Source organism: Schistosoma haematobium, chromosome ZW (genome assembly GCF_000699445.3).
Source record: "Schistosoma haematobium chromosome ZW, whole genome shotgun sequence".
Classification (NCBI taxonomy): Eukaryota; Metazoa; Platyhelminthes; class Trematoda; order Strigeidida; family Schistosomatidae; genus Schistosoma; species Schistosoma haematobium.
Genome location: NC_067195.1, coordinates 38,082,170 through 38,094,443, shown reverse-complemented (window position 1 = coordinate 38,094,443; position 12,274 = coordinate 38,082,170). Strand labels below are relative to the sequence as shown.

The following is a 12,274-nucleotide window of genomic DNA, read 5'->3' as shown; positions in this document are numbered from 1 at the left end:
AGGTTGATGGGATGCCAATCACTAACATTCTTGAACATCTTGGACGATAGGCAGAATTTTCTGAAGGGTAGTTCAACTGGCCTGCCGCTCCGGCAATATCGGTCAGACTGTGCTGCTCTCCATGGCCGGTGACGACTGATCCACCAAACGAGAAGGATGTCCGCAAGGAACTCCAACTCTTGAAGCGTTACAAGTCACCTGGCCCAGATGACTTACCTCCGGCTCTTTTTAAAGATGGTGGTGACTTTTTGACTAAGGAATTGACGACGTTGTTTACAAAGGTTTGGGAACTTGAGAGTGTGCCAACGTCATGGAATGAGTCGATAGTTCTCCCTATCTTTAAAAAGGGTTCACGTCGTTCCTGTAACAACTATCGGAGGATAAGTCTACTTCCGATTGCGTCCAAACTATTGGCTTCCGTCATACTTCGTAGATTGTTCAAAACCCGAGAAAGATTGACTCGCGAGGAGCAGGCTGGGTTTCGTTCTGGTCGAGGATGTATTGATCATATCTTCACCCTCCGCCAAATGTTAGAACACCGCCATACTTTTCAAAGGCCAACAATCGTAGTGTTTCTTGACATCAGGGCTGCCTTCGATTCGTTGGACAGGACTGTTCTCTGGGATTGTCTATTGAAGAAGGGTGTGCCTGGGAAGTTTATTAACATCCTAAAAGCCCTATATACAAACACCTCAGGCAGAGTGAGGGCATACAACCACCTTTCTCCATTGTTCCATTCGAGCAGTGGGGTTAGGCAGGGTTGCCCAATCTCACCATTCCTCTTCAACTTTGACATCGATGACATTCTGGAAACAGCTCTGATGAATGTAAGTAATGGTGGTGTGGATCTGTTACCTAGAGAAAGACTTCTCGACATTGAGTATGCGGACGATATTATCTTACTGTGCGATAATGCCCAAGGCATGCAATCCGCACTTAATCAGTTGACAATCAGTGTCCGTAGGTATGGTATGTGCTTTGCACCTTCGAAGTGCAAAGTACTTCTACAAGACTGGCAGGATTCCAATCCTGTACTCACCCTGGATGGTGAGCAGATAGACGTAGTCGAGAAGTTCGTGTATCTGGGTAGCTGCATAAGTGCTGGTGGGGGTGTGAGTGATGAGATCAATGCACGTATAGTGAAAGCCAGAGCGGCTTATGCCAATCTGGGCCATCTTTGGCGCCTTCGTGATGTTAGTCTGGCTGTAAACGGTCGGATCTACAACGCGTCGGTGAGAGCAGTTCTACTCTATGCTTGTGAAACCTGGTCTCTCCGAGTTGAGGATGTTACATGACTATCTGTGTTCGATCATTGCTGTCTCCGAAGGATTGCTGACAGCCAGTGGCAACATCATGTCAGTAATGCAGAAATTCAGCATCATGTGTTCGGGCACAGAGACGATAATCCAATTGGTGTCACTATCTTGAAACACTGACTTCGGTGGCTTGGAAATGTTCTTCGAGTGTCGTATTAGCGAATTCCACGTCGTGCATTACTTGACGACGCTGAGACTGGTCAGAAAATGCGGAGAGGTGGTCAGTGCATGACATGGTGTCATGGTATGAAAGGAAGCTGCAAAGGGCTGGCTTCTGTTTGTCCTTCACGACTCTCTGGTTGGGGTCCGAGAGATGGTGCAACACAGTGGCTAGAGACGCTATGAGAAATGACTCTGAATAGAAGGAGTGGCGATCTTGCTGTTACCTTCGTTTACTTCCTTCATAAAAAGTGGTTGTATCTTCTCTAACTGTGTGATTTCTTCTGATTGCACCTTTCCGTTTCCTCTATTATTATTATTATTATTATTATTATCATTTTTATTATTACACTACCTTATACTAATCTGTTCGTTATTGTTCTTGTTTTACTTTTACGCTCCTTACTTTCCTTTTTTTTCTCTTACGATTCTCATTGTTTTGTGTGGCGCATATATTTGGTGCCTACCTGGACAAATCTTCATGTGTTCAAATAAATAAATACTTCATTTAAGTTGATAATTATATTTCAGGGTTGGATATGGACTATCAATTCAACAGATGATTCTGTCATAACAGGTTCATGGGATGGTGCTTTAAGAGTTTGGAGGTTGACAAATTCTGGCCTCGCATTCCAATCAATTTATCAGTAAGTGCTACGAAAAGTAAATGATAATAGGTTGTTTTTTATAGTCACTTTGTTCCTTCATTATAATTTTTTTAGTTTTTTACATCATAAAAAGTCAGCTTGTGCATAGTACTTGAAGTCAGTGATAATCTAATCGTCTGAGTGCATTCTGTGTTTCGCTACTGTCAGATAAGTTTTTTTAATCCACTGTGCTTTATTATTGTTTATTCGATGCCAACACGTTTTGAAAGTATCACGTTTTGAAATTTATGATCTAAAAGTTATATTGCACAGATTGATTAATAAATGTTACTTGTTGGTTAGCACAATTGGGTTAATAGGAGTGTTTATTACCTTTTAAGATGAATATAACTGCTCATAAATTTGTATTATCCCCTATCATCGCATTACTGTTCTATTGAATCTTTGTAGTAGACGATAGTGCGTTTTGTCCATTCATTTACTACCTACAGATTAGGAACTCCTGTACTGTGTTCAAGCTTTTTGGATTCCAATACTTTGGCAGTTGGTACACATGATCGAAATGTTTATCTATTGGATATACGTTCGTTTGAACAAAATCCATCGAATCGTTTGTGTCATAAAAACGCTGTTCTTTGCATAGATGCTATATATGAAAATGGTTTGCGTTCAGCTGTTTCAAGAAGCTGTACTTCTTCTATGAAAAACTGTATTAGTGGTAGCGGTGATAACTGTGACCAGATATATGTAGAATATGATTATCATTCAGAGTTGTCATCTGTAACAGCAAGTGAAGAAAATTTTGAAGACTGTATGATTGATCCATTTGAAATGGAAACTGTTGTACTGGACAGTCGTGAACCCAGTCCTGTATCATTTCCCGCAAAGTGTAATTCAGACGAAATAAGTTGTGACCAACTGAATATACAAACTAATTCACCACCTACTGACCTAAACCATTCGCCAAAACAATCATTTTCTAACGTTCACCTAATCACTGGCAGCAGTGATCAATATATTGCTGGTTGGGATATGAGAAATTTTTCTCAACCGGTTCACAAACACAAGGTGAGAAATATCTTCCATTTCATCATAACAGTTTCTTTGCTATTGACTAGTTAAAAAACTTTCCTAATATGCTGTAATGGTAGCTCAGTTCGTGCACTTGATGTCGAACATCAGGTTCGCCATTTTAGTTACGAGTCAAATACTCTTAGAACAAAAATAGAAGTCCTAGTGATCAAATAAGATTCATTTTTATCTCAATAATTGAATGTTTTATCGTCGTGCCTTGCAAAGAAAACAGATTGGCTTTTTAATATAGTAAACGATTGATGTCACAAAAATCATTCAACCAGATTAAACCTGAAGGTTGATATTATATAAATTAATTCTCAGTCGCAGTAACACATGTACTGTGATTATTTTTATTTAATTCTAGATTTTAGAGTAGTGGTTAAATTATGTTGGGCTTATTAGGATGTTGATTACTTTTACATTCGGATTTCTATCCAGCATATTTTAGTTTTCATGCATCTGACAATTGAATAAGCATGAATTGGAATGACAAATTTCCATCACAAAACTTTGCCGAAATGATGTCATGATTTAATTGATGAGTGTCATGAAATCCTCATAATAAATTGACGCAGCGTAAGCCCGACCGATTCTACCTAATAAGCCGATAAAAAGAGTACACACAGTTGGGTAGAAATAAATGGTCGTTCTACAAGTGACAGCTAACATAACGCAGTACCAGTTGCGATTTATGCTAATTTCAAATATTAGTGAACACACTAACTAGGAGATGTTTATTGTGGATTCCACTTCTATTAGTCGAAACGATATTCTTTAATTTTACTAGACAGTTTATCTCAATGTTTCATTCACTTAAATTCATTCTCATTTCCTGTTGTTATTTTTTCCATGATCTCATGTTGTGTTGTTCATAACGATTTCCCATTATGAATAAGATCCACCAATCCTTTGGAGCCAGTCGCAACTTGGAACCTAGTACGTATTTACATCGTTTCAAATCCCTACTCCCCATTAGCCCAGCGAGATGAAATTATTAGAGTGAATTCTAGAAAAGTGGAGGTGGTAACATTATTATTGGTGATAGAAGTGGTCAGGCATCGAAAATATGATTCAAAAAAGTACAAATTAGGGGGGTCATGAGGAATTCAGAAGCTTAGAATCTGAGGGAAGACAAATAGTGGATGGACTTGTGTTATTTCCAACGATTTTGAGATATGTCGTTGAAAGTCTCTGACCACTGGTTGTGATTATCATGCAAATCCCAACTAGATAGTCTACACCCCGACCGAAGCTGCTACCTTGACGCGGTGGTCGGGCTTGCCTATCGTGATGACCCAACCGAGCTATATTGGCTGGAACATATGTTCCTGCAGGTTCTACCATGCCAGGCAGGTCGATTGGTGAACGGTAAGACTAAAAGCAGCAACTCAAGGTCTGAGGGCGAAGTCGTACTGCTGACTGCAGAGAGGTGTGACAGCAGTAAGGTGTTTCCCTCGGACGACCAGCATGACAGCGATGCTGCCTTCCCACAAGGAGGGGTGGGGTTAGAAAAGGTCGACCCTAAAAATGTCACACCTCACCTTACCTCATGGATTTCCGTCTCCGGCGGTAAGGCCCTTTGAAGAACGGAGCTAACACGTCAAAAACCTTCCACAAAAGGCCGTGTGCGACCGGCCTCAAGCAGTTGTCCCTTGGGCTCTGCGGTCACGCTCCCAGGTCGTCAAGACCAACACTAATCCAATTTCCTTTTCAGGTTCCTCAAGAAATACCCTTCCACGGTGTGGGCAGCCGGGAAGTGACACCAGCCCTCATACCCGTAACAGCACACGAGACCAAGTTGGTCACATTCAAATCCTTCCTACACCTCCTAATACCTCTCTTATCTCCCCGACTAACCCTCCTCACGTCTCTTTATCACCTCGCACCGCTAGGGCAAACGATTCGAGTACGTGGAAGGCTATTCCTGGTCTCCTGAAACCACGCTCTAAACTACACGTAGGAGCTTTTAACGTACGAACACTTTGCCAAATAGGACAGCAGGCTTCCTTAGCTAGGACTTTCGAATCTCGCGCCATCGATGTGTGCTGCGTCTCCGAAACGCGTATACAGGATCCGAGTAGCGTCATTCATTTAACCTCACCATGCCAAAATAAAGAACCGACTCGATTTACGCTTCGTGTATCTGGAAGCCCTGATTCTGCTTCCCGTGGCCTCGCCGGCGTAGGTATAGCATTGAGTTGTAGGGCAGAACTAGCTCTCTTAGACTGGTTACCAGTAGACAGTCGTTTGTGCGCTGTCCGACTAAACGGAAGTGTAAGGATCCGAAAAGATAGGGACACTCGTCGTTGGCTCTTCGTCGTTTCTGCCTATTCTCCCACTGACTGCAGCTCGGATGATGTAAAAGATGAGTTTTACAGAAAGCTCTCCGACCTTTTCCGAAAAGCTAGGCGCTCTGATGTAGTAATAATGACCGGTGACTTTAATGCTCAAGTAGGTAAACTAAGCGAAAGGGAAAGACACCTAGGCGGATCTTATGGTGTCGCGGCTCAAAGAACAGATAATGGCGACCATCTGTTGCAGCTATGCTCAGATAACCGCCTGTTCCTTGCAAATACTAACTTTAAGCATAAGGAAAAACATCTTTTAACATGGCGACCACCTAATTCGTCCCGACGTTGGACCCAAATAGATCACATCGCTATCAGCTACCGATGGAGGGGCTCGATAGAAGACAGTCGCTCATTCTGGAGCACATGCTTAGATTCAAATCATGCTCTAGTACGAGCGCGTATTTGTTTGCGTCTTACTGGACGTAGGAAAGACGCTGCAAGTAAACCTCTTAGAGGCCTACTTAATGATAGTCAAGCTAAGAGTATATTTCAGGAACAACTAGGAAAACAGTTAGGCAGCCATGTATGTGATGCCCACCCCGATGCAGCATGGAATGATATCCGAAAAGCTGTGGAAACATCAGTGATATCTGCTAGTAAGGTAAACCAGAAGGTTAGGAAGCAACACTGGATCTCAGCAGCATCTATCGCACTGATAGATGCTCGGAAACTCATTCCACCTGGCTCTGAACATAATGAAGAGCGGAGTCAGCTTAAGCGCAAGCTGACAAGAAGTCTACGCAATGATCGCGAACAGTGGTGGGTAGCGAAAGCAAGAGAGATGGAAAAGGCAGCGGCAATAGGTAATAGCAGACAATTGTTCAGACTCGTTAGGGAAACCGGTATTAGGAACCCGACTGTTAGCGAAACAATCTCAGAGAAAGATGAACATATTATACATTCTCAATCCAGGAGATTGGATCGATGGGCAGAACACTAGGGATCAGTTCAACTGGCCTTCAGCCACACTTCGGTTTCCCACGATCTCTAGTCAACCTGAATGGAAAGTTAATGTAGGTCCTCCGTCCCTTTACGAAGTTGAAAAAGCCATAGGAAATCTGAAACGAGGGAGAGCAGCAGGCCCTGACAGGTTTACTCCTGAGATTTTTAAGTATGGTGGTCCAGTATTAGCAATGAGATTAACCGAGGTCTTAGGTAGAATTTGGGAACTGGACGTATTCCCATCTGACTGGTCTCAATCACTGATTGTGCCAGTCTATAAGAAAGGACAAAAGTCCTCTTGTGACAATCACAGAGGAATCAGTTTGACTAATATAGTGTCTAAAATATTAGCCTCAATAATACTTCGACGCCTAACTAAAGCTCGTGAAGAACAGACTAGAGAAAACCAGGCTGGTTTTCGACCTGGACGTGGTTGTATAGACCAGATATTCACACTACGTCAGGTTCTAGAACACAGACACCCCACAATGGTAGTATTTATCGACCTCAAGGCGGCATTCGACTCTGTTGATCGTGAGGTTCTATGGCAGTTGTTGTCACTGAAAGGAGTACCAAAGAAGTACATTAACCTTGTAAAGGCTCTCTACTCGAACGCAACTGGTCGAGTGAGAGCTTATGGCGAACTGTCATCAGAATTGATTACCTCAAGTGGTGTTCGTCAGGGCTGTCCACTCTCCCCATTCTTGTTCAACTTTGTCATTGACGTACTTTTAGAGATAACACTTGCCTCATCTAAATTTACAGGGGTTGAACTTCTACCAGGAGGTTCACTTGTTGACTTGGAATATGCTGATGACATAGTTTTGTTTGGTGAAGACGCTGACAAAATGCAGAGTCTTCTGACCACTCTAAGCAACAATGCAAGCATGTTCGGGATGCGATTCTCTCCCTCGAAATGTAAAATGTTGCTTCGGGATTGGGTTACATCGACACACGGACTAGTGATAGGGAGTGAAGTAGTTGAGTGTGTCGACCGCTTCACTTATCTTGGAAGTCTCATCAGCCCTTGTGGTTTAGTGTGTGACGAAATCTCAGCATGGATACAGAAGGCTCGACTAGCTTTTGCCAACTTGCGTCATTTATAGCGTAGGCGAGATATCCGTCTATCAACTAAAGGATGTGTTTTTACTGCGCAGCAGTTCGTTCCATCCTACTTTATCGCTGTGAAACATGGCCGGTAAGAGTAGAGGATATCCGTAGGTTACTAGTATTTGATCATAGGTGGCACAAGTCCATGAAGTCACTGACAAGTGAGCTGAGTCATGTTGGTAGGTGTAAACTACCTGGTTGGGGACCGCGAGATGATAGCAACCGATGGTTAGAGACCCTGAATGACATGGCTCAAAATCGTTTGCAATGGCGCAGGTGCATCCACTCTCTGTGTTCTCCAAATTCTAATCTTCTGAATTCTTCATGTCCCTTTTTTCCTCTTCCCAAATTTACTTCACTGTATTATACTCTTTAAATAACATCTCCAAACACTAATTTTCCTGATTACTGCTTATACTCTTATTACCTCTACCACTACGGGATTTGAATCGACAAGTGCATCTCTGTGCTAATGTGGTGTGGCAACTCTAACTGATGTACGTACGTACGAAGTTCTACGTTGTTACTGACTGACTGACTGACTGACTGACTGACTGACTGAGGTGGTCTACACCCATTGATATGGCTCATTCCGATTGTCAGTGACTTCATGGACTGATAATATGTTTTGACTCGGCCGCCCCTAACTTTCTTCCAGCCTGCTTCTAGAAGAGAAAACACTCTCCGTCGAGATTGGGGATACGTAACACATGTCTCAAACACCTCATTTGATGAAGATTTACTAACCTATCTATTGATTTACTATGTTTATCTGGTGTCTTATTCCTAACCAGGTATTGTTTACTTAGGTGGTTCTGAAAATTCACGAGCAATGCTTCGTGTGACCTACGAATGTCCTCTCTTTTTAATGGTCATGTTTCACACTCATAAAGTAAAATAAATCAAACTGCTGCACAGTAAACTCATTCTTTAGTTGATATGTATTACTCCCCAACACCACATATGATAGAAGTTGGAAAAAGTCAATCGCGCTTTCTAAATCCATGTACAGATTTTGTTAGACACCGTGTCATTAGGACTGATAAGACTACCAAGACAAGTGAAGCTGTTGATACGCTCAAGTACTTCAATCAGCATTCACTAGAAGTTCTGCCAAAAACATCTAGAAAATGAAAAGTCGCATGCCGAGTTTCTGATTGGATAAATACTCATACTTCTACTATGTAAATAGCATTCCAGAATTTTCCGGAAACCCAAGGACATCTAAAATAATATAAAAACCCTAGATTTTCTGTACAAAAACGAACCTTTGGAGTAAAGCGTTTACTTCCATGTTTCGCGCTTTTTCTCTCGTGTTCGAGTCGCTGTGTAGATTTAGTCTGGGCGTTACTAGAAGAGCTTAAGAAGCGAATCTAGTGTTCAATTGGAAGAAATATCATTAATATACCTCTCTGATACACCTTTTAGCGTCAAACACTGCAACAGAATCTCACGATCAACGGAGTTGAACTCCATATGAAGATCAAGGAATACAACTATTATCAGACGTCGAAAAGTACCAATATTTCAGAACCTGCTGAAGGGTAAATGTTTGGTCTGTAAATCGACCTCTAGGTCTGAAGCCAACCTAGTTTCCTCGGGTTCGCTCTTCACGAACTCTAGTTAGGCATAGAAGTATTATTGAGGGTTATATTCCAGACATCATATTAGTTAAACTCTGTCATTCTATAGTACTTTTTATGTATAGATGTCAAATATTTCAGTACTATATCAGGTTAATTTCGGTACATCATGTGGTCTGATCTATTTTCTCCAATAATGTATTACTCTTTTGAGTACTTTATTTCACAAGACTAGATTTTACGCATTTATATATGATAGCCATAGTAACTTCTCATCCATCTTAACATTTCAGCTCAGTCGTTACCCAAGAAAGCTGTCTCTCTTGGATAAGTATGAATTATGGGTTGCTGAACCACCGAATCGAATTCACGTGTTCGACATTCGAAAAAACCAGTTCAACTGTGTATATGTAAGCTTTGACTAGTAGTGTCTCAATTATGAACATTACTAATGCACTTTTGTTGGTTTAACCAGATTCGTTGGGTGGCAAAAATTTAGATTTGTGTGCACGTATTGGTTTTGTTCAACTAAAGTTAAATACCTACTTGACCTTCCCGTAATCAGGTTCATTAGAAAATAATATCTTTGGTGGCCTCAAAGCGCCATCAGAGTGTAGTGAAACTATCTATTGACCTACTTTGAGGTCAGGTTTGTAGTGTTAACTTCGGAAAGATTGGAAGTTTGTGAGGTTTTAAACTTCTATCGACCCAGACAACTGTGGAGTGTTATACGATCGTCGAGTTGCTGATTCTTCGATACATCGCAGCTCAAGTAGTTTGAATGAATTTTTTAGGCGATCATATGAATAAGTAATACTGTAAATTGTATGACTTGCGCCAGCTGCATTGTAGGATATACTAAACTCACTGGATAGTCTCCGAAGATAGCTTAATTGCCTGAACAAAAAGTAGCGAATTTTCGCGAAGTTAATTAAATTCTGTCGTCTGTTTTCCCTATTTATGTCGACTATCTTGAATAATTGTATACCAAACGCTACATTACACCAATAAATAGATCAATACAATGGAAATATTGAGTTCAACTATAATTTTAAATTGATCATGTGTTAGAAAACAAAAACCACATGATATTGGCCATTGTGTTTGATCTTTATCAGCTAAAAATTCAATATGCTACTCCACTGTTCTTGTGCGTATATCACTTACTACTGAATTCTTTAATATTATTTAGACTAACCAACTTTCTGGATGGAATCGTGGTTTCGGCGGCCTCAAGGCTACACTAGGATGTATATTCGCTGCTGGTTTGCATGGTTCTGTGGAAGCATATCATCCAACCAATCCAGTGAAGCCATTGAGTAAACGACCTCTGGCTGAGAAAATTAATGCTCTTCCTACAAGTGTATGTAAAAATCTAATTTTTTATTCCGTATTCCATTTGTAATGTATACTAAAAGATAAATCGACCGACATTTTTGTTTTGTTGCCATCTTATATCTAAAATTTCACGTAAGCTAACGAAAAGTCGACTTCTCAGTTACACAAAGCTTCTGTTACAGTTTTTTTTCAAATGTTAATACAATAATTCGAAGTTTATTAAGTGATATCGATTTATAGCGATTTTGTCACACTTTATGAGTATCTACTTGATTACTCCAAAGTTTTCTTTCGGATGTGAATGTATAGTCTCAATTAAATAGTTTGTGAATGAGTTTAGGTTTTGTCATATATCTTGGTACAACTAATTTAGCATACTCGACTTGTTACTTGCTCATGCTCACGGACGTTCGTCTGTTAGCTACCTAACTTTTTGTTACACACCAAAGTAGCTTAAATCATTTTTATTTTGAAACATTACTATTCAACAAATAGAATAAATTAAAGCAGTGTTAATTTTTTATTATATGTTGACATGGTAATACTGTATACCAAAACATCTTCGTTTACCTGATTAGATGTTTCATCACCCAGTCAGTCACAACATAGGATCACGAAAACATATGCATCGGTCCACGTTGCCACACCTCATTAACACAGCAAGATTAACACCGGATTAATAGTACTTACTTCAATGGTAGTGATATATATTAGTAGCTTACGAGAATCTTCTACCCTCAATGGTCGCGTTTCGCAGCCGTAAAGTAGAACAGATCGAACTGCTGCGCAGTATACTCGTCCCTTAATTGAGAGACGGATATCTCGCCTTCGCCATAGGTGACGTAAGTTGGCAAAAGCCAAGCGAGCTTTTCGAGTCTGTGCAGATTTCGTCGGACACCTACCCATTACGGCTGATCAGACTTTCAAGATAACCGAAGTTGTCAACGCGTTCGACTACTTCACTCCCTAGCCTTAGTTCAGGTGTTGACACGGACCAGTCCTGAAGCAACAATTCGCAATTAGAGCGAGAGAAACGCATCACAAACCTCCTGGGCATTTTATCAGCGTCTTCACCAAACCGAACTATATCATTGCGTATTCTAAGTCGATAAACGGACCTTCTGGTAGGAGATCAATTCCCGAAAATTCAGTCAACGAGAACATTGTTTCCATCAGTAGGTCTATGATGAAATTGAACAAAAATGGAGATAGTGGACAGCCTTGACGGACACCACTTGAGGTTGAAAAATCAGAAGACAGTTCGCCATAACCTCCGACTAAACTGGTAGTGTTCGAGTAAAGAGCCTTCACAAGGTTTATGTGTAGTGAAGGAGAACACGGGTGAGGACAACCAAATTGTATTCAGGACAAATTACAGAATTACTTGGTAAAATAGAAAAACCATATAGTAAATCGTTAATTTGCAAAATATTATTCTATCATATCAAACCGGACTGTTGCTTTTGTAAACATCAATCCATTGTCTCGCATTTCATTGTTCATGCGATTTCTTACAAATTCGATTGTTTTCTCGCTCTTCTTTTCTTGATCTTCTCCATCTTCTGCTGCCAGACGTTACGTTCTTTTGACTCACATTATATACTACTTATATCAATATAAGTAGCACGCACTACATATGCACTTCTTAGCTACACCTTTCAATGACACACACTGCCACAGAACCTCTCGGTCTACAGAGTCAAATGCTGCTTTTAAGTCAAGAAAGACCACCATTGTCGGACGCCGATAAGCATGCCTGTGTTCTCAAACCTGACGAATGGTGAATATGT

General features: G+C 40.8%; 1 protein-coding gene across 2 annotated transcripts in view; it reads left to right on the top strand.

Moving 5' to 3' along the window:
* FBXW9 (F-box/WD repeat-containing protein 9) overlaps window positions 1-12,274 on the top strand; it is a 38,796-nt gene that overhangs the window by 17,228 nt on the left and 9,294 nt on the right. For both annotated transcript variants that reach the window (XM_051211304.1, XM_012946465.3), the window contains 4 exons: window positions 2,007-2,122; window positions 2,575-3,151; window positions 9,440-9,556; window positions 10,339-10,509. In XM_051211304.1, coding sequence (XP_051071344.1) covers window positions 2,007-2,122; window positions 2,575-3,151; window positions 9,440-9,556; window positions 10,339-10,509 — 981 coding nt within the window. The remainder of the gene's footprint in view (window positions 1-2,006; window positions 2,123-2,574; window positions 3,152-9,439; window positions 9,557-10,338; window positions 10,510-12,274) is intronic.